Source organism: Anomaloglossus baeobatrachus, chromosome 2 (assembly GCF_048569485.1).
Source record: "Anomaloglossus baeobatrachus isolate aAnoBae1 chromosome 2, aAnoBae1.hap1, whole genome shotgun sequence".
NCBI classification, from domain to species: Eukaryota; Metazoa; Chordata; class Amphibia; order Anura; family Aromobatidae; genus Anomaloglossus; species Anomaloglossus baeobatrachus.
In genome coordinates, this window is record NC_134354.1 from 447,931,230 (window position 1) to 447,954,386 (window position 23,157).

Consider the following 23,157-nt stretch of genomic DNA (forward strand, 5'->3'; position numbering starts at 1 on the left):
AATGCAGGACATAATGCGGATGAAGCACACATGAATATTTCATTTGAAATGTGTTACCTTGATATTGTTTAACCATTAAGTCATTGACTTAAAATCCAATTTTAATATTTTTCTTTATCGTTCCTTTGGGAGACCCAGACCATGGGTGTTTAGCTTCTGCCTCCGGAGGACACACAAAGTACTACACTTAAAAGTGTAGCTCCTCTCTCTGAGCTTATACACCCCCTGGTAGCCAGTCCTAGCCAGTTTATTGCTTTGTGTCAGGAGGCATACATCCACACATGCATTCTCATCTGATTAGTTTGACTTTTGGAAAGAGTTTGAAGAAAAGCGGGTCCATGTCTGGACTCCCGGCATGTCTCTTCTCACCCCACTGTGTCGGCGATGTTGTTAAGGTTAATTTACAAGGCTGCAGCCTTACATGCCGCGCTCCTTCACCATCCCTTCTGGGCTCTGGCTTGAAGTGGGAGCCAGCACGGTCTCCATGCCTGGCAGGAGTCCGGTCTCCATCCACAGCCCCTTGAGGATTCTGTTGGACCGGAGCACTCATCCCCAGGGACATGGCCCTGCGTCTCAGCAGCTAAGTACCTGAGACGTTTATGTTGGGGGTCCCGGTTCTTTATTGAAAGGGGAGAGTATGCTGTATGTGATTGTTTTAACTTTTCCGGCGGGTTCTCTAGCTTTTGCCTGAGAACCACGCCGATGGTGCCTGCTTGTCGGCATCGCCGCTTAAATTTAGGCCCCGGCTTCGCCGGAGGCCTAGTTTCATTTTCCTGCCCTCGCATGTCACTCATGCAGAGGGACAGGTTCGGCTCCTCCCGGCGGCCGTTCTACACAGGGGAGGGACACTCCCCACTGCTGGGGCGTCCCTCCTTCCCTGCAGGTCTCTATAGCCCTCCAGTTCCCGCTCTTTTAATGGAACGCCCTCTTCTCAGGCAGAGTTCACTCTGCTCTGGGACATCCTGCATTCTGCATCTCTGCTGAGGTGCTGCGACTGGGGGACCGGTCTTCGGGATCTGGAGGGCACACAACACCGCGCTCAGCGGTCTGGTAAGCCACAGCCGGTCTCCGGTTGTGGACCTCTGTATATTATCCCTGGGGTTCATTCTCTTATCCACATTGTGATGTCTGCTCTAACTTGGCGGTGCCACAGCCTGGAGTCTCACCCCCAGTGGTCTCTCAGGCTGCTGCTGCACCTGTGATTGAACCCCCGGCCTGGGTAGAGTCCTTTTCTAGGTCCATATCCCAGTCATTTGCCGAGTCCATGGGGCTTTTGTCCAGGACTTTGATGAATATGCATCAGCCCCCCTCACAAGGTGCCTCTAATACTCTTGACAGAGGACTCCTATCCTCTGACCTCCGTCCATCGGAGCTCACGGAGGATTCATCATCTGATCCCAGATCCCGTCCTTCTAAGAGAAGGCACAGGGTTTCCTCCCCCTCCCCATCCCACGGCTCTGTCTCAAGAGCTGACTCTCAAGATGAGGAGGATGCCCTCACTGGGGGCTCGGAGGCTATGTATCCCATCTATTTCTCTGAGGGTGACTCAGATCTTAGTGATTTGATTGCTTCTATTAATTCTGTGCTGGATCTCAATCCGCCAGTGTCAGAGGAGCAACTCTCTTTGGCAGAAAAACATCAGTTTACCTCGCCTAAGAGAGTGAAGAGTGTGTTCTTTAACCACTCCAGTTTTCAGACCGCTGTGACCAAAGCGTGGTTCTGATGACCGGTTTCCATTTCCACCTGAGGTGGTCAAGGAGTGGTCTCACTCACCAAAGGTAGACCCTCCGGTGTCTAGGCTCTCAGCCCGGACCGTTGTGTCGGTGGCTGACGGCACCTCACTTAAGGATTCCACTGACCGCCAGATTGACCTTCTGGCCAAATCTGTGTATGAAGCTGCGGGGGCCGCGTTTTCCCCGACTTTTGCAGCAGTGTGGGCTCTCAAAGCCATCTCTGCTTCTCTAGAGGAGATGCATTCCCTCACCAAGGAATCTATGCCTGAGATGGTTACCTTAACTGCTCAGGCTTCAGCTTTTTCATCCTATACCATGTCTGCCATGCTAGAGGCTGCTCACCGCACTGCGGTGGCTTCAGCTAATTCTCTTGTTATCCGCAGGATTTTGTGGCTTCGAGAGTGGAAGGCAGATGCTTCTTCCAAGAAGTTTCTTGCTGGTTCACGGCTGTTTGGTGAACAGCTGGATGAAATCATTAAAGAAGCTACTGGCGGGAAGAGTACTTCCATGCCACAAACCAAGACCAGGAAACCCGCCCAGGGTAGGAATCAATCGAGGTTTCGTTCCTTTCGTTCCTCCAACTGGTCATCCTCTAAGCCTTCCGCCTCGTCCGCTAACTCAGCCAAGGATCAGAAATCCAACTGGCGCCCAAAAGCGCGTCCGCAGAAGACCGCAGGAGGTTCTGCCACTAAGGCAGCTTCCTCATGACTCTCGGCCCGCTCCAGCCACGTCCTTAGTCGGTGACAGGCTCTCCCACTTTGGCGACGCTTGGTTAAAGCAAGTCTCCGATCAGTGGGTGAGAGACATCATATCTCACGGCTACAGGATAGAATTCTCTTCCAGCCCTCCAAACAGATTTTTTCTCTCAACTCCCTCCTGCTCCAAGGCCGCCGCCTTCTCGCAGGCCGTGGCGTCCTTGCAGGCAAACGGAGTGATTTGTCCCAGTTCCCATTCAGGAACGGTTCAGAGGTTTTTACTCAAATCTCTTCCTAGTTCCAAAAAAGGACGGTACCTTCCGGCCCATCCTGGATCTCAAGCTTCTCAACAAGCATGTCCGGGTGCGGCATTTTCGCATGGAGTCTCTGCGATCAGTCATTGCCTCTATGACCCAAGGGGAGTTCCTGGCGTCCATCGACATCAGAGATGCCTATCTACATGTGCCAATCGCAGTGTCACATCAGCGTTGGTTACGTTTTGCGATAGGAGAGGATCATTTCCAATTCGTGGCTCTCCCCTTGGTAGTCAACAAGGTCATGGCGGCAGTGATTGCGGTCCTGCACCTCCAGGGGTAAGAAGTGCTTCCTTATCTGGACGACCTTCTGGTCAAGGGTACATCCGGCGCAGACTGTCAGCGGAGTGTTTCGCTCACTCTCGCCACCCTAGCCCAATTCGGGTGGCTTGTCAATCTTCCCAAATCCACTCTGACTCCGACCCAGAGTCTCACGTACCTAGGGATGCAGTTCGAGACTTTGCCGGCACTTGTGAAGTTGCCCTTAATCAAACAGCAGTCTCTCCGGTTGGCGGTGCGCTCTCTCCTGAGGCCCCGCCGTTATACCCTCAGGCGTCTGATGCAGGTGCTGGGTCAAATGGTGGCCTCCATGGAGGCGGTTCCCTTTGCCCAGTTCCATCTGCGTCCTCTGCAGCTGGACATTCTCCGCTGTTGGGACAAGCGGCCTTCCTCCTTACAGAGGTTAGTGGCTCTGTCGCCACGGACCAGGAGCTCTCTTCAGTGGTGGCTTCGACCCCCTCTCCCTGTCCCAAGGGCGCTCCTTCCTGACTCCGTCCTGGGTGATTCTCACCACGGATGCCAGCCTATCCGGCTGGGGAGCGGTACATCTCCACCACAGAGCATAGGGCACTTGGACTCCGTCCAAGTCCTGCGCAAGATCAGAATGGAGGGCCGTCGAGTCATCCTCATTCCACCGGACTGGCCCAGGCGAGCTTGGTATCCGGACCTGCTCCAACTGTCCGTGGAGATGCCGTGGCATCTTCCGGACCGTCCAGACCTGCTCTCGCAAGGTCCGTTTTTCCGCCTGAATTCTGCGGCACTCAAATTGACGGCGTGGCTTTTGAGTCCTGGATTTTGACGGCTTCTGGTATTCCTCCTGAAGTCATCTCCACTATGACTCGGGCCCGAAAGTCTTCCTCCGTCAAGATCTATCACAGGACTTGGAAAATTTTCCTGTCCTGGTGTCGCTCTTCCGGCCATTCTCCTCGGCCATTCTCGTTGCCGACCCTTCTGTCTTTTTTACAGTCCGGTCTGCAGCTAGGACTGTCCCTCAACTCTCTCAAGGGACAAGTCTCAGCTCTATCAGTGCTGTTCCAACGGCGTCTCGCCCGGCTGGCTTAGGTCCGCACCTTCATGCAAGGTGCGTCTCACATCATTCCGCCTTATCGGCGGCCCTTGGATCCATGGGACCTTAACTTGGTCCTCACGGTATTGCAGAAACCCCCTTTCGAGCCCCTTAGGGAGGTTTCTTTGTATCGTCTTTTTCAAAAGGTGGCCTTTCTAGTTGCCATAACTTCTCTCAGGAGAGTCTCTGATTTGGCTGCGCTCTCTTCGGAGTCACCTTTTTTGGTTTTTCACCAAGACAAGGTAGTTCTCCGTCCGATCCCGGACTTTCTTCCTAAGGTGGTCTCTCCCTTCCACCTTAACCAGGATATTTCCTTGTCTTCCTTCTGTCCGGCCCCTGTTCATCGCTTTGAGAAAGCGCTGCATACTCTAGATCTGGTGCGTGCTCTCCGGATCTATGTGTCTCGCACCGCTGCGCTTAGGCGGTGCACCTCTCTTTTTGTGCTAACCACAGGGCGGCGCAAGGGTCTCTCTGCTTCTAAGCCGACCTTGGCCCGTTGGATTAGATCGACCATTTCGGACGCCTACCAGAGTACTCGGGTGTCTCCCCCGCCAGGGATCAAAGCACACTCGACCAGAGCTGTCGGTGCCTCTTGGGCTTTTAGGCACCAGGCTACGGCTCAACAAGTCTGTCAGGCTGCCACTTGGACTAGCCTGCATACCTTTTCGAAGCACTACCAAGTGCATGCTCATGCTTCGGCAGATGCGAGCTTGGGCAGACGCATCCTTCAGGCGGCTGTCGCCCACTTGTGAAGTTAGGCTCCGCCTACTTCTTAGTTTTTTCTGTTTATTCCCACCCAGGGACAGCTTTGGAACGTCCCATGGTCTGGGTCTCCCAAAGGAACGATAAAGAAAAAGAGAATTTTGTTACTTACCGTAAATTCTTTTTCTTATAGTTCCGTATTGGGAGACCCAGCTCCCTCCCTGTTGCCTGTTGGCAATTTTCTTGTTCCGTGTGTTATCACCGGCTGTTGTCGTGGACAGAGTCTCCGGTTGTTCCGGTTCTTACTCTGTTCTACTTGTGGGTGGCTATTCTCCTTCAGCTTTTGAACTAAACTGGCTAGGACTGGCTACTAGGGGGTGTATAAGCTCAGAGGGAGGAGCTACACTTAAGTGTAGTACTTTGTGTGTCCTCCGGAGGCAGAAGCTCAACACCCATGGTCTGGGTCTCCCAATACGGAACTATAATAAAAAGAATTTACGGTGAGTAACAAAATTCTCTTTTTTTTCGTTAACCTATATATAATATATATATATATTTTTTATTTACAGAGATGGCTTACCGAACAAAGAGCTCAGTGTCCACACTGCAGGTATATTTTCTGTGTACTTGAAAATCAGTTGACTTTTTTTTTTTTTACTAGTTGTCCCTCTTTCCATGTTATCACACCCCTGTGGGAGTGATAACATGATTTCCATGAGCTGCGTCCTCATAGGCTAAAGGGAAATCTCGCGTATGCTCGCGGCTCATCTCGGCCTCCGTCAGAAGCAGGGTGGATGCTATCTGATTTCATTAAGCACACTGCGCATGACTCCAAAAACAGTCAGGTGGCACTGAAAAAACAAACCCTGCTTGGGTCTATGGACAGAAAAATAAGAATAAAAAGTTACAAGTGTTGGAAAATGGTGACGGAAGCGCTATTTTAATTTTTCAATTATTTATTTATTTATTTTTTTTCTTTTTTTTTCACAAATATGTAAAAGCAAAAAAAAATACTTTTTGTTGCCTCTGTAATCAAAATGATTTGGAGAATAATATTGCATATATAAGTCATATTTACTGCAAAAGGAAAGCTAAAGAAACAAAACTCAAGAAAATAATGTGGAGTTGTGGGGGCGGAGGGTTGCATTTTCACTCCACTTGGAATAATTTTTTTCCCTGTTGTGAGTTTTTATTATATTTTTTTTTTTTCTTCATAATACAGTAAAAATGTTGACTTTCCAAACTACATCCTATCCTGCAAATTACACAGTTCCTCATTGTCAAAAAGATAAGGAAATTATGACTTTTGGGGGGGCGGGGAGAAACATCCCGAAGGGGTCCATATGATCCCGAAACAGTTTCCTTATAGTCAGCAAACGATATTAAAATACCAGTAATGTAGTGGACCATTCTCTCTAAACCTGATGTATAAAGGTTTATTTTTGTTTGTTTTTCTCTCCATCTAGAGCCCCCTTGCAGCTCAGGGAGTTGGTTAATTGCCGGTGGGCCGAAGAAGTTACACAACGACTGGACACACTACAGTTATGCAGCCTTAACAAGCATGAAGAAAATGAGAAGGACAAGTAAGTGAAGGGACTCTTTAGATGCCTAAATTGTAGTCTGTTGTTGATCGCCCTGCATTACACTATGACCGTCATCTATAGAACTTTTTTATCAAAATGTAGGCATATTGTTTAGACGCCTTAGACAATTATTATTTTTCCTTTCTCGCTTTTTCATTGGGGGACACACAGTGGGTTATATGGTGTCTCCAGGGGAGGTGTGACACTAGGTTTGAAAAAAGTGTTAGCTCCTCCCCCCACAGCATATACCCCAGCTAGGCGGGAACTAGCTCAGTTTTTTCTTAGTGTCAGCAGGGAGGCTGACATGTCTGGACTGAGCTCCACCAGAGGTGCCTCAGGCCAGCTTATTTTTACTTATTATTTTGTTTTTTTCTTTTCTTATTCATTCTATTTTTGATAGGGGCAATACCAGGGTGCCTTGCCACCCCCGTTCTCCCCGTGTACGGGCAGAGGAAACCTGGCGTGCACAAGCCGTCAGTCTTCCCTCGCGTCCAAGTGGTCGGGTCTGCGTACCCCTCCAGGCTCCCTGGAAGCACCTCACAGAGGTAGCTCCAGAGGGCTAAGCAGAGCAGAGGACCTGCTTCAGCCTTGAGCCGAAGATGCGTCCCCGAGATCCCCGCATCCCAGGACCGACGCGTCTTCAGACGGAGCCAGGAGAAGGTAGGGAGACGACGAGTCATTTGTCCCCTGCATCCAAACCGCCGCCTGAAAAGGCGCCAGTGGGGCGATGCAGGCCGTGATCCCGGGGAAGCATCATAAATTTAGCTCCCGGCGTCTGCCTGCATTCTAGCAACGCCCCCTCTCACTGCTGTGGAAGCTGCTCCCTCTAGTGGGCCGTCTCTCCCCTCCATGCTGCCAGAGAACACTGGACGCCATTACATGTGGGGAGCAGACACGGGTGAGATCGCCTCCTTGGCTCTGCGATTCTGCAGCACTATATGCCGCTCTGCTCAGTGGTATATCGCTGTCTTTCTAGCGGTGTGTGTCTGCTGGCTGGCGGTGTATATCAGCTTTTAGCAGTATATACTAACTGTGCCTGTAGGTATATACCGACTGTTTGACAGGGTGTGCTACTTTACTCGGTATACACCGGCTCTGCATAGCAGTCATTTATAATACTGCTAGCAGCTCCTCACCCACAGCAGTCCCTTTATAATACTGCTAGAGGCTCACTGTACTTATTGTGGAACTGTTGCTGACATGCATAACCGCAAGGGTGATAAAGCTTCCCAGGCATCATCTACGGACCTGTACCATGCTTGTACCACCTGTGGACGCTCGTTTTTGTAATGGCCGAAGCTATCCACTATGCCGGGGCTGCGATGCCCCTACTACCGTGTCACAACAGCCTCCGCTGCCGGACCAGGAGGTCGTGCTGTCTGTGGATTTGGCTGCGGCCCCTATCCAGGCAGTACCCCAGTCTGATGTCGTTATTCCTGCCTGCGCTCTTCTAATGTCTAAGAGGTTAGATGACCTGGCCGCTCAGATATCCCAGCCTTCCACAGGCTCTCACAGCCTCCCCCGGCTCAGCTCCCCCAGGGGAGCCCGCCTTCGTCTGGTGTCTCGTTCCCAGTACGTAAAAAGGCTGTCTCCAAAAGGCGCCATTGCGACCGTTACGTCTCGTCCGACTCAGACGATGATCAGTCTGACTCAGGCTCCGTGACCTTTAGTAGTCACGATTCCCAAGACTCTGACTCTGATTCAGATTTCCCTTCTGAGTCTAGACATATGGTAGACACATTAATTTCGGCTGTCAATCACTCTGTCGATTTCTGATCAGCCTTCGGACCCGACTTCTCAGTCGGCAATCAAGCGGGCCAAGAAGCCCGATCCGATTTTTTTTTTTTTTTTTTTTTTTTTTTTTCATCAAATCATATCTAAAACGGTGGGATCACCCTGATAGGAGGTTTAATAAAAAATTCTCCTCTTCATTCGCTTATCCCTTTCCATCGGAACTGGTTAAGCTCTGGTCAGTACCCCCCGTTGTGGATCCGCCAGTATCCAGGCTGGCTAAACACAAGGTTATGTCTGTCTCAGACACCGTGTCTCTCAAGGACTCGTCTGACCGCGCAATTGATGCTGCGGTCAAATCTATTTTCCAGGCTTCTAGCTCCTCTCTGCGCCCCCTGTTTGCCTTGACATGGGTGGCGAGAGCTATGAGTGTGTGGAGTAGGAACTTGCACAAGTTGCTTCGCTCTTGCAATATTCCTTCAGAGGCTCTTGAGATCCTTGATTTGTTCTCTCTAGCCTCTAATTACTTGCTTCACGGCTCCTTAGATGCAGCTAGTTTGTCAGCCCTAACGGCAGCCAACGCTGTTTTTGCCCGCAGAGTCCTGTGGCTAAAGATATGGAACGTGAACAGTGCCTCCAGGAAGTCCCTGTCCACACTCCCCTTCCAGGGTCTTCGTCTGTTTGGAGAATCCCTGGGCAAGCTTATATCTGACACGACGGGTGGTAAAAGTACCATTCTACCACAAAGCGGCCTGTATCCAAAAATGTTAGTCTTCTTGGCGCAGGCAGTCCTTTCGGCCCGCCCCCCAAAAACCATCACAGGGGTCGTCGCAACGCTCAGATTGGGGATCCGGTCCCTTAAGGGACTCTTCCTGGCGTTCCCACACCAGGCAATCTAAACCCAAGGGACCTCGCCCCGCGAAGGCCCCTTCAGCATGACACCGGGTACCCCTCAGAGCCGACTCCTGGTGGAGGGCGGCTTCTGCTTTTTCGGGATATCTGGCTAGACCATACTCACGATGCTTGGGTTCGAGAAATCGTCACCTCAGGTTACAAGATCGATTTCCATTCCCTACTGGCCAACAGGTTTCTGCGTTCTCGGCTTCCAAAGTCCACAACGCAAAGCCAGGCCTTATTTCAGGCCATAACCTCTTTACAGAAAGCAAACGTTATCATTCCAGTGCCCCTGGAACAGCGCGGCAAAGGTTTCTATTCAAACCTCTTTGTCGTCCCCAAAAAAAAAAAAAGATGGCTCTGTCCGTCCTATCCTGGACCTCAAAAGGCTAAACGGGTCCGTACGGATTTGGACCTTCCGAATGGAATCATTGCGAGCCGTACTAGCTGCTATGGAACCGGGAGAATTCCTAGCTTCCATAGATATTCAAGATGCTTATTTACACATTCCCATATGTGTATCGCATCAACGGTTCCTTCGTTTTGCCGTAGGATACCGTCATTTCCAATTCAGGGCCCTTCCCTTTGGACTGGCTTCTGCGCCTCGGGTCTTCACAAAGGTCATGGCGGCCGTCATGTCCATTTTGCACCCCAGAGGCGTTGTGGTCGTTCCCTATTTGGACGACCTACTTGTCAAGGGGAGCTCTCCTCAAGTTTGCTCAGAAAGCGTGCAAATTTGCCCAGACACGCTCTCAAGGCTAGGGTGGCTTCTCAACTTCAACAAGTCATCCCTCATTCCTCATCAGCGCATCACCTTTTTTAGGTATGCTGATAGACACGGTTAAGGCCCGGGGATTTTCTTCCAGAAGACGAGGTCTTCCCTGATCCGGGCCGCCCAATCCCTCCGCTCCCGCCGTAACCCATCCCTCCAGAGTGGGATGAGAGTGTTAGGCAAGATGGTAGCAGTCATGGAAGCCGTGTCGTTTGCCCAATTCCATTTGCGCCCTCTGTAATTGGATCTTCTGTCCTCTTGGGCCAAGAATCCAGCCTCTCTAGACCGGTCAGTCCGCTTATCTCGGACTGCCCTCAGCTCCCTCGTCTGGTGGACTCAGGTCTCATCCCTATCTCAGGGGAAGTCCTTCCGCCCTGTCCACTGACACGTAGTCATGACAGATGCCAGCCTGTTAGGCTGGGGGGCGGTGTTTCTCCACCACACTGCTCACGGACGCTGGTCTCACCCCGAGCAATCCCTTCATATCAACGTTCTGGAGATCAGGGCCATATTTCTGGCCCTTCAGACCTTTCAACCCTTGCTTCTGGGCCTCCCGGTTCGGATCCAGTCAGACAATGCCACGGCTCTGGCTTATGTCAACCGTCAGGGAGGAACTCGCAGCAGGGCAGCGATGAAAGAAGTCTCCAGGATTCTTCTTTGGGCAGAGATGCACATTCCCATTATTTCAGCTGTCCATATTCCGGGGATAGACAACTGGGCCGCAGACTTTCTCAGCAGGCAAGGTCGAGCGGCAGGGGAATGGTCCCTCCACGACGAGGTGTTCCATCAGATCACTCTTCGTTGGGGGCTCCCAGATGTGGACCTCATGGCGTCTCGGCTAAACGCCAAAGTACATCCCTTTGCATCCCGGTCAAGAGACCCGCTAGCGCTCGGCTCCGACACTCTAGTCCTCCCGTGGTCGCAGTTTTGTCTGCCATACGTTTTTCCTTCCGTTCCCTCTCATTCCGAGAGTAATCAAGAAAATGAAAGCAGAGGGAATCCCGGTGATCCTCGTGGCCCCGGACTGGCCCAGAAGAGCCTGCTTTCCAGAGCTCCTCCACCTTCTCGGCGACACTCCCTGGCGTCTTCCCGACCGCCCGGATCTTCTGTCGCAAGGTCCAATATTCCACCAGAATACAGCACAGCTGCATTTGACGGCGTGGCGCTTGAATCCTTGATTCTAGCTAAGTCTCATCTTCTTCCAGGGTAGTTCATACCATGCTTAATGCTCGCAAGCCTTCCTCCGCCTGCATTTATCACAGGACCGGGAAGACCTATCTGTCCTGGTGTGACCGTCATAATCGGTCGCCCCTGACCTTTTCAATCCCTAATGTTCTTGCCTTTTTGCAAGACTGTATGGACTCGGGTCTTGCTCTCACTACCCTTAAAGGACAAGTTTCTGCCTTGTCAATTTTTTTCCAGAAGCAGCTGGCTTCTCGCCCTCAGGTCCGTACCTCTCTTCAAGGGGTGGCGCATTTGGTCCCCCCTTATAATCACCCCTTAGATCCCTGGGATCTGAATTTGGTTCTCTGAGCACGTCAGCTTCCTCCTTTCAAACCCTTGAGAGAAATCTCTCTTCAACGGCTGTCTTGGAAAGTTGCCTTTTTAGTCGCTATTACCTCTATCAGGCGAGTGTCCGAACTGGCAGCTCTGTCCTGTCGCTCACCTTACCTGATATTCCATCATGATAAGGTGGTCCTTCGGCCTTCCCCCGCCTTCCTTCCGAAGGCCGTATCCTCTTTCCACCTGAACGAGGACATTGTGTTGCCGTCATTCTGCCCGGCCCCGGTCCACTCTTTTCAGAAAGCCCTTCACACTCTCGATCTTGTCAGGGCTCTGCGGATCTACATCTCCAGAACAGCGCCGTTGCGCAAGTCCGATGCCCTTTTCGTCCTCTCAGAAGGACACAAAAAGGGCGACCGGGCTTCCAAATCCACGATTTCTCGATGGATCCGGACTGCCATGTGTGAAACTTACAAAACACGAGGTGTTGTTCCTCTTCAATCTGTGCAGGCCCACTCTACACGAGCAGTGGGTGCCTCCTGGGCTATCCGCCATCAGGCTTCGGCGGCCCAACTTTGCAAGGCTGCCACTTGGTCCAGTGTGCACACGTTTACAAAATTCTACAGAGTGCATACGCATGCATCCGCGGATGCTGCTCTTGGAAGAAAAGTCAAGCAGGCAGCAGTGGCCCATTTATAAGTGGCCACTGCTAGGTTTTTTGACAGTGTTTGTTATGTGTTCCCTGCAGTTGTTAGTCAGCTCTTAGGGGCACTTTGCACACTGCGACATCGCAGGTGCGATGTCGGTGGGGTCAAATTGAAAATGACGCACTTCCGGCATCGCATGCGACATCGCAGTGTGTAAAGGCTGGATGATACGATTAACGAGCGCAAAAGCGTCGTAATCGTATCATCGGTATAGCGTCGGCGTAATTCATAATTACGCCGACGCAATGGTCCGATGTTGTTCCTCGCTCCTGCGGCAGCACACATCGCTGTGTGTGAAGTCGCAGGAGCGAGGAACGTCTCCTACCGGCCTCACTGCGGCTTCCGTAGGATATGCGGAAGGAAGAAGGTGGGCAGGATGTTTACATCCTGCTCATCTCCGCCCCTCCGCTCCGATTGGCCGCCTGCCGTGTGACGTCACAATGACGCCGCACGACCCGCCCCCTTAAAAAGGAGGCGGGTCGCCGGCCACAGGGACGTCGCACGGCAGGTGAGTGTGTGTGTGTGAAGCTGGCGTAGCGATAATTTTCGCTACGCCAGCTATCACCACATATAGCTGCTGCGACGGGGGCGGGAACTATCACACTCGGCATCGCAGCATCGGCCTGCGATGTCGTAGTGTGCAAACCCCGCCTTAGTCTGATGTTATACACTGTTAATAGTTCAGTTCCCACCCCGGGACTGCTTTGGGACGTCCCACTGTCTGTGTCCCCCAATGAAAAGGCGAGAAAGGAAAGGACATTTTTGTGTACTCACCGTAAAATGTCTTTCTTTGTCGCTCCATTGGGAGACCCAGACAATTGGGTGTATAGCTTCTGCCTCCGGAGGCCACACAAAGTATTACACTTTAAAAAGTGTAACCCCTCCCCTCTGCCTATACACCCTCCCGTGCATCACGGGCTCCTCAGTTTTATGCTTTGTGTGGAAGGAGGCACACATCCACTCAGCTTCTCATTAGGAATTTCTCCCTAAAGTGGTATCCCCTTTTCATCTCAATCAGGATATCTCCTTACCTTCATTTTACCCTCATCCAGTTCACCAATGTGAAAAGGATTTGCACTCATTAGATTTAGTGAGAGCACTCCGACTCTACGTGTCTCGCACGGCGCCCCTGCGCTGTTCAGATGCCCTCTTTGTCCTTGTCGCTGGCCAGCGTAAGAGTTCAAAAAAATCCCAAAGCAAATCAAAGCACTGTATAAAAAAAAACAAAAAAAAACAAAAACAAATAACAACATAATGTTACCACAAAAAGCTTAATATACCATTTTGACACTCTAGGTGTGATCAAAGATACATAGTTTATAATTATATCATTCCAGATGTAAAGTGTAAATAAGTGAATCCCTCAGCACCAGAAAAGACTGCTTCTATTGTTCTGTTGTCAGCCTTTATACACAACTGTTATTGGTATAGAGAGACTGCAACTATTATCCCTTGTTGTCAATCTTACAAGTCATAGAATAACTGTTATAATGTTCGAGAACTACTGCTTTTATTCTCTGTTGTCAGCTATTACTAAACAAGAAAAGGCTGTTATAATATGGGGGAACCACATCCACTATTCTCTATTGTCAACCTTAACAGGCTAGGTAAGAAACTATTGTAATATGGAAACTAATGTCTATTGTTCTCAGCCATACAAGCTGGGAAAAAAAGGGGTAATTTTAGTAGAAGGAAACTGCATCTCTTACTCTTTTGGTTTTGGCTTATGTATGGAAGCACCAAGCCTCAAGGCTGAGTTGAGAGATATTAGCCGTGCTGAAGTCAGGGAAACACATAAACAATCCACTAGGAAAGATGGGGGAACTTCAGATAAATCAGGCGGCTCTGAACGGGGTTCCAGAAAATTTTTCACCTGCCTCTTCCTCAGCCTTGGATTCCTCATCTTCCTCAGACGTGGATGGCAGACTATGCTTCCCATCCTCTGAGGTGACACCCCTTGTGGAAGCTGTCCACTCCACTATGGGGCTGGTGGATGATTAAAGATCCTGAATCCACACAAGACCTCATGTTGGAGGCCTGGAATGCAGGTCCGTGGTACCTGGAAGGCTGCAGCAGGAGCTCTTTGCCCGGCGGTGGCAGGTACATGTGTAACAAGGTCCATAATGGTCTGGGTCCAACAATTAGAAGACTAACTTAAGGGTACCGTGTCTAGTCAGGACATTATTTCCTCATTTCCATGTATACAGGGGGTGGCAGACTTCTAGCGGATGCTTCCATCGACTCGCTCAAATTATCTGCAAAGGTAGCAGCTCTTTCCAATTCAGCCAGAAGGGCCCTATAGTTGAAATGCTGGAAGGGAGACGTACAGTCCAGGAACAGACTATGCAGGATACCTTGTGAAGGAGACTTTTTGTTTGGATCACAACTGGATGACCTTCTGTCCAAAGCGACAAACAATAAACAAGGATTTCCAGCTGTAAGAACTCCATTCCCTCGTAGCCGTCCGTTTCGGAGGAAGCAATTTTCCATAAGGAGCCTCCCAGAGACCAGAACTCCTGGAAGGATAGACTGAAGAGGTCCTCAGGATTATGTTTGATCCATCATCATCTACCAAGCCACGAGGCCTTCAATGACTCCACCATCCCAGTGGGGGGAGGCTCTCCCTCTTCCTTGAGACTGTTTCCTCCAGCCCGTGGATTCTACAGATCATTGCAAAAGGGCTGACATTACAACTGAAGTTGCCCCCTCGGGGATATTTTATTATAACATCTATATGACAGGGAGAGAAAAGAATAGTGATCTCCATCCTAGAGCACTTAGGGTGGATCATAAATCAGGAAAAATCTAGAACACAAACCTCAACGGTGTCGGTCTTTCTTGGGGCTGATCCTGGATTCAGTCGCTCAGAAGTCTTTTCTCCTGGAGGAGCAGATACTGAAGTCACAATCCCTGGTCACCTTGGCGATTGAAAAACCAGTCATGACCCTCAGACAGGCTATGTCTCTTGTGGGGACCCTTACATTCTGCATCCCCACGGTTCCTTGGGCTCAGATAGATATGAGATCCCTTCAGATGGAGGTCCTGGTCTGACGGCAACAGTCAGGAGTCTTCTTGGATATGAGACTCCGCTTGGATCCAAAGGTGTTGCTTTCTCTGTCCTGGTGGCAGGACTTAACTCTATTGTCCGCAGGGGTGTCCGGGTGTTCCAACATCACGGATATCATCCCAACAGATGCAGGTCACTTAGACTGGGGAGCTTATTTGAGAACTCACCTGTTACAAGGACTATGGGACGATCATGTGAGGACTCAGTCCTCAAACTTCAGTGAACTAACTGCAATAAAATCAGCCAGGGATCATCCCATGACAATAGATGCAATGCCGATCCCCTGGTCACAGGGTCTTCTATATGCCTTTCCACCCCTGGTTCTTCTTCCGGCGGTGCTCAGGAAGGTTTGGGAAGAAGAGGCCCTCATTATCCTCATAGCTCACTTCTGGCCAAAAAGAACCTGGTTCTGTTGGCTCCAAAGACTGGCAATATCAGACCATTAGATACTGCCGGACAGGACAGACCTACTAGTCCAGGGACCAATGTGCCAACCCAAGGCTCCTACCCTCCACTTGATAGCGTGGAATTTGAAAGGCGGCTGCTCCTAGCACAGGGATTCTCCTGAGAATTTAGTAAAACTCTCCTTAAAAGTAGGAAGCCGGTCGCCACTGGTATTTAGGGAAGGGTCTGGTGAAAAATCCAGCAAGTTTCCTGGGCACAGATCGGGGGTCCCCCTCTCTTCCCGGCCATCCTGGAAATCCTTCAGTAAGGGTTGGATTGAACTTATCCACTAGCACCTTGAAGGTACAAGTTTTGGCCCTAGGAGCCTTCTATAAACATAACCTCAGAGAATAGATGGATTAGCCGGTTCATTTAAATCCTGTGCTAGAGCGACTCCTGTCCCTTCTCCTCGCATGCCTCCCTGGGATTAAATCTTTTCCTTGATGCCCTTATAGACACCCCATTGAACCCCTTTCAGATGTTCCCTCCAAGACCGTGAAGGTGGTACTACTCATTGCTTGACGTCCGCTAGACGGGTGGGTGACCTACAGGCGCTCTCCATTGTCCATCCATATACCCAAATTTTGGTCGATAAGGTGGTGTTGCGTACAGATCCCTCATAGCCTTAAGTGGTCAAGCCCTTCACAGGTCCCAGAAATTTATACTGCCTTCCATTGTGACCCTCTTTCCAATGACAAAGTGAACAGGCTCTATAGCTTGGATGCCCCGGACTTTCCCTAGAACGTATCTACAAGCACCTTGGCTAGGTTGGCCCGGGATGCTATGTCGCTGACCTACTCAGCTAAGGGGGTGCCAGTTCCCCTGCAGATTAGGGCCTTTCCACTGGGTCACTTTCTACTACTTGGGCTGAGCGGGCAGAGGTGTCTATTGATCATATATGCAGGGCCGCCACTTGGTCCTCTTCCTCTACCTTTTTCTGTCACTATAGACGTGACTTGTCCTCCACGGCCGACCCTTCTTGGTAGACGGGTATTACAGGTGGTGGTCCCTCCCTAAGGTGATTGGTCTCTAGAATCTCTCAGGTGGTGCTGTCATGGGCGAAAGGGAAAAATCTTAAATACTTACCGGTAATGGGATTTTCAGAAGCCCATGACAGCACCCTTAGTTCCCCCCCCCCCTATTCACTGGTTATGGGCACCCTTCAGGGAGTGTTAGTTAATGGTGTATTCCTTTGGTGGTGGTGTGATTAACATTTTTGTTTGTGTTTTGCTGGTCCTCTCTGGTGGTGATGTCATGGGTTTCTGAAAATCTCATTACCGGTAAGTAATTAAGATTTTTTTTTTTTTTTTTTTGTCTATAAAGATATTTGCAGCATTACTAGCCAACTTCTTTTGCCTTTTTTTTTTCTTTTTTTTTCTTACAACAAATAGCAACTGGCCTCTCAATTCTGCAGAAATATTTTTTTTTTTTTTTTTTAAAAATTTAAAGAAGAAAAAAAAATGCGAAAAGCTGGCTTAAGGCTATGTGCGCACTTACCGGATTTTGCCGCGGATTTTCCGCGGATTTGCTGCATGTTTCGCTGCAGAAAATGTTCATAACATCTCTGCAGTGAATCACCAGCAAATCCTATGGAGAAAAAAAATCCTGTGCGCACTAGGCAGAATTTGACAGCTGCATGTTTTGCTGCGGAAATCCCGCAGCAAAAACAAGTGCATGTCACTTCTTTTCCGCAGGTAGCTGCGGGTTTTCCCTAATCTAATGTAAACACGCAGGGAACAGCTTGCGGAAAAAACGCACCAAATCCGCGACAATCCGCATGCGGATTTTGGTGCGGAATTTGGTGCTGATTTTTTCCGCAGGTGATAACATCTTTGTGAGCCTGCGGAATTTACGCAAGGAAATTTCATTTCCCAGTGCGCACATAGCCTTAGAGGGTATGTTCATTTTCATACATTGTTTTATAGTTTACTTACTAGGCCATGTTGAGTATTTGGTGAGATTTTTACCTCCAGTATTTGTAAGCCAAAACCAGGAGTGGGTAATAAATGCAGAAGTGGTGCTCATGTTTCTATTATACTTTTCCTATGTTCCACTCCTGGCTTTGGCTTACAAATACTGAGGTAAGAAACTCACCAAATGCTCATCGTGTGCGCGTGGCCTTACACATACTGAGGTAAAAGCCTCACTAAATACTCAGTGAGACCTAAATCTCAGATTGTGTACCAGAAAACATATACCATAATCTATATACGAAGGCAATGTTATATAATATATATATACACACACACACACACACACAGATTATAATATATATATATATATATATATATATATATATTATATAAAATCTGTATGTATATGTATGTATGTATGTATGTATGTGTGTAATATATATATATATATATATATATATATATATATATATATATATATATATATATATATATATATATATATATATATATATATATATATATATATATATATATATATATATATATATATTTTAATCGTATGAACGTATATCTTACCATCATATCAAAATAAACACCAGACAATAGACAGTGATTGAAAAATATCAACAGGATAAAAATCAAATTTGAATATCAAGATTTTCTATATATGCAATAGCGTTATCATTTACAATATAGAAATCCTTCTTGTCACCATGGTAGGATCTCAGGGGGCACTCCTCAACAATGTGCTGGATGGTTTGATGATCTGCTCCACAGTCACAGGTCGGAGAGTCATATTTTCCCCACTTATACATAAAATCTGCACAGACGCCAAAGTTTGTTCTGATACAATTTAGAGTAACCCATGTTTTCCTTGGTAGATTGAAGCCTGGTGGAGGGTTTTGTAAATTAGGGAACATTTGGGGATCACCTTCTACTACATTGACCCAAAGTTCTCGCCATTTCTCCTCTAAATTGAAGTTTTGTTCATGCAAGGTGATTGCAGTTCGGATGGGTGGATGTCTTGATTTCAATCGTTGTATTGTAACATCTCTGATATTTTGGTGTATTGGAAGTTTTTCATTATTCACTACTTTAGTGTACTCTTTAAGTAGGAGCTTTTGTCTTCTTAGATTTGCGGGTGCGATATGACCCAGCACAGGTAACCAGTGAACAGGTGTAGGTCTAATAGCACCAGATATTATACGTAAAGAGTTGTTCAGCTGAGTGTCAATTAAGTTTACATGACAGCTATTTAACCATGCTGGAGCACAGTATTCTGCCTCAGAGTACACCAGGGCAAGAGTAGATGTTCTCAAAACAGATTTTGCCGAGCCCCATGAGGATCCACAAAGTTTCTGAATAATATTATTACGTGCTTTCAGTTTCTGTGCCAATTTATCCAGATGGGATTTAAAAGTTAGACTTCTATCAAGGGTTACACCTAAATACTTAGGCTTGAAATTGTGTTTAACAGATTGGCCTTCAAATTGTACTTTAAGTTCAGTCTTGGCACTTGCATTGTGTAAATGAAAGCAACAAACTTCCATTTTTGATGGGTTAGGTTTTAATCTCCATAGTCGGAAGTACTTTCCCATTACACTAAGATCTTTTGTAAGAACGTCCTCTGCTTCCTCCATTGTTTTGCTTACCATAGCAAGTGCCCAGTCATCGGCATATCCAAATTTCCGTGACACTGTTTTAGGAATATCAGCTAGGTACAGGGCAAACAGGAGAGGTGCCAGCACTGATCCCTGGGCCAGTCCGTTGTTTAAAGATTTCTTACAACTGGTTGAATCGCCCATAATAAGATGAAAAGTTCGATTTGCAATCATATTGTTCAAGAGGTACATCATTTTCTTACATGGAATCACCTTCAGAAATTTATATAAAAGTCCTTCCCTCCACACAGTATCATATGCAGCAGAGAGATCGATAAACGCCACTGAAACTTTCTTGTTCTTCTGGAATTCAGCTTCAATGAGAGTTGTCAAAGCTAAGACTTGGTCACTACAGTTTCGAGCAGGTCTGAAGACGGCTTGCTCTATAGGTATTGAGTCAAAAATCTTTAGACTGATCTTGTTATATATTAAGCGTTCTAAGAGCTTATATAAGCAACTCAACAAGGCTATGGGTCTATAGCTTGATGGATTATCTTCAGGCTTCCCAGGTTTTAACAATGCAATTATTTTGGCATGTTTTAATTTACTAGGGACTTGAGCATTCATAATATCTGAGAAGAACTTTGCCATCCATTTTTTTCGCATAAGGTCCACAGTTTTTGAGAAATTCAGGATGGATCCCATCAGAGCCGGGAGCTTTGTTAATTTTAGTTTCAGCAAGGGCAATTTCAATGTCACAGGTTGTAAAAGCACGTGAGTATTCTTCAGATGGTGCCACTGATGATTTTAGTAGCTTAAACTTACTTTTAACTTCTATGGTGTGAGCTCGGTCTTTTGGGCTTCTTGAGATGTTCACAATGTGTGCTGCAATTTGATTTGGAGTTATAGCATTCGTTTTCTGCTTTACTTTACGATTTCCTTCTAGTTTTCTTAAGAGACCATGCTTTTCTGCTGGATCTTTTAAAGTCCAAATTCTCAAATGTTTCCATCCATTTAATACAACGTGCTGCATTCAGTTTGTTCAACAATTCCTCACCAATTTCCCCATCTTCACTCTCAAGAAATTGTCTGTACAGTTGTTCACATTCATCAGACCATCCTGGGATATATTCTTTGCGAAAGCCACGTGGTATTGATTTCTTTGCAGCTGTAATAACTGCTTTACAAAACCGTTCATAGTTTTTACTGATTGGTGGTATCCAGCCGATACACTTATCAAGGTGATCTGCAAACTTCTTCCAGTTGGCTTTGGCAAGGTTCCATCGAGGACGCGGATACGACGTTACAAGAGGAATAGATACTCCAATGGTGATGATGACAAGGCGATGCTGGCTACGAGGGAAATGTTTGACAACACATCGAGATGTAGACAAAGGTTGATTGTTTCTATTGCGTGAGACAAAACATAAGTCAGGATTGTATCCTCTCTGCCAGGCTGCTGACTGGAAAGTTGGAAAGTCCTTTGCATCAAAAACGAGGAATATATTATGCGCTTCAGACCAGTTTACCAGATACTCGCCATTGTCATCGTTGCTACCATATTGCCAAAGCTCGTGGTGGCTATTAAAATCTCCTATGTATACAGTAGGGTGTGGGTGAACATGAATGACTTCTGTGGGCCATTGTACTGCAGGAGGCTTGTAAATATTAACAATTGTGATATCGCCAACTTTGCTCACAACTTCATGGATGTCATTTTCAACAGATGTAGATACAAGCATTGCGTTTTCAATGTTACTTTTCACATATGTGGCTACACCGTAATGAGAGTCATATGTAGCACCAATTAGATCAAAGCCATAGATGGAGCCACGAACTAGGAGTTGATCTTCGTTTTCAACATGCGTTTCCTGAAGAACAAGTACATCTATTTTGTTATCAGTGAGGAACTTGTGGAGGAAAACACATTTTAGGCGGCTGATACCTTCAATATTAATTTGGCAGATATTCATCATGGGTCCAAGATCTTTCATATTATTATTATTATTATTATATATTATATATATATGCGTGTGTATATATACACACATACACCGTATTTTTCGCTTTATAAGACGCACCCCCAAATTTGGTGAAGGAAAAGAGAATTTTTTTTTTTTAATGTTAAATGGGGTCCATCTTATAATGCCAGTGTCCGTCTAACAAATCATATAGGGTATATCTCCCTCATAGCCCCCATCCTAAAATTAGCCCCCTTAATCTGGATATGGCCCCCTTATATTGAATATAGCCCCCTTGTGATGGCACACGTTCCCCTGTGCTGCCTATGGCCCCCTATGGATTGCATACGTTCCCCTGTGCTGCCTATGGCCCCCTATAGATCGCACAAGTCCCCCTGTGTTAGATATCGCCCCCATGCTGCTGCCCATAGTAAAATAAAACACTCTTCACTCTTTCCTTACCTCCTCCAGCGCTGATCTCCCTCCTGTCTCCCTCTGTGCTTCTCTTCCTCCACTTCCTGGTTCTTAGTGCCTGTCATGTGATCGGCACAGCAGAGTGAGGTCTCTGCGTGCCTGCCTGATCACAGTGGAAGCAGGGACACCGGGGAGAAACGCTAGAGGGGGTAAGTAAAGCTTTTTATTTTAGAATGAGCAGCAGCATGGGGGCCATATCTAAAACAGGGGGGGCATGTGCTATCACAGGGGGGGCGCAGGGATATATAATATGCACCGCTCCCCCAGCCCCCGTCACTGCTGTGTGGTTTCAGCACCACTAAGATGGACAGCTGCTGTGCATATTTATTATATGAGCGGGAGCAGGAGATCAAAGGCTGCAGCCATAATAAAAATATACCCCCCCCCCCCGTATATTCGGCTTATAAGACGCACCCCCTACTTTCCCCCAAAATTTGGGGGAACAAAAGTGCGTCTTATAAAGCGAAAAATATGGTATTTATATTCTGGCACAAAGAAAAGTTGAAAAAGGTCAGATAGTAAGAGGATGGTATGGGATCACATTGTATAGGATACAGTACAAATATCCCAGGAGTTTAGAGCAGTACATTGGTTACATGTAATGAATTGCATATTGGTGAAATGTACAGAATCTAGACCCCATAGTGACCGGTGCCTGTACCAACCAGCAGGCTCTCTGTGTTCCAATGTACAGTTTGCTTGCGCTTTTTAGAAGGTGCACATGCCATACTTTTTACACTAAGATATGTGCACATGTTGAGTATTTAGTTGTACAATTTTCTGCACTGTTTGTGCATCTCTTGGCAGGAAAGATGCAGCTAAAAAAAGTGCTTTTTTTTTTTATGCATTTTTGCATGCGTTCTACCTTTTTTGCCTTTAAGTCAATGGGTGAAGAAAGAATTGACATGCTGCATATCATTTTCTCCACCAAATCTGCAAGGAAAAAATACTCAACGTGTGCATGACACTTCAGAGTTTCTCTGACTTTGATGGCATCAGGATTTCCAATAAAAACAGTGTGCACACAGCCTAACATTCCTCTGCCATGTGTACTGTCAAGACTACTGACTTCTGACCCTTGGCTTTTTGAGTGTTTACACCATTAGACTTCTGACAGGGTCGTGTCTACCATTGTGTATCGTCCCCTTTTCTTTTTACAACAGTCTATAAATAATGAGGAAGTTAGGAGAGAAATTGCTGTAGTTTTGGATAAATTTTGTTCCATGCTTCTCTGATGTAGGATTCTAGCTTCTCAATAGTCCTGGGTCCCCCCCCGGATCAGTATATTACTGAGATATGAAAAGTCTTCCCTGAAATAAACCTTGTCTGGATGGTAGCACATGATGTTCTAACATCTTTATATAATACGCAGCATTCATACTGGCTTTCAGGATGTGTACGCTTCCTATGTCATAGGTACTAATGTAACCCCATACCATCAGAGAGTCAGCCCTGTGGATGCACTGATAACAAGCTGGACGGTCCCTCTCCTCATGACTCCGCACACAACGTATGATTTCCATAAAGAATATTACATTTTGATTTATTTGCTCACCGCAAATGGCTTCTATTTTCCTTCATTCCATTGCTATTGAGCTTTGGCCTAGAGAAAATGGCAGCTTTTCTGAATTGTCGATATATGGCTTTTACTTTCTATGATAAATCTTTCATGTCCATTTGTGGATTGTTCGACAAACTGTGGATTTCTCCAGTTT

General features: G+C 47.4%; 1 protein-coding gene across 2 annotated transcripts in view; it reads left to right on the forward strand.

Moving 5' to 3' along the window:
* TRIM37 (tripartite motif containing 37) overlaps positions 1–23,157 on the forward strand; it is a 253,245-nt gene that overhangs the window by 32,449 nt on the left and 197,639 nt on the right. For both annotated transcript variants that reach the window (XM_075336298.1, XM_075336299.1), the window contains exons 3-4: positions 5,359–5,399; positions 6,256–6,372. In XM_075336298.1, the coding sequence (XP_075192413.1) occupies positions 5,359–5,399; positions 6,256–6,372 (158 nt within the window). The remainder of the gene's footprint in view (positions 1–5,358; positions 5,400–6,255; positions 6,373–23,157) is intronic.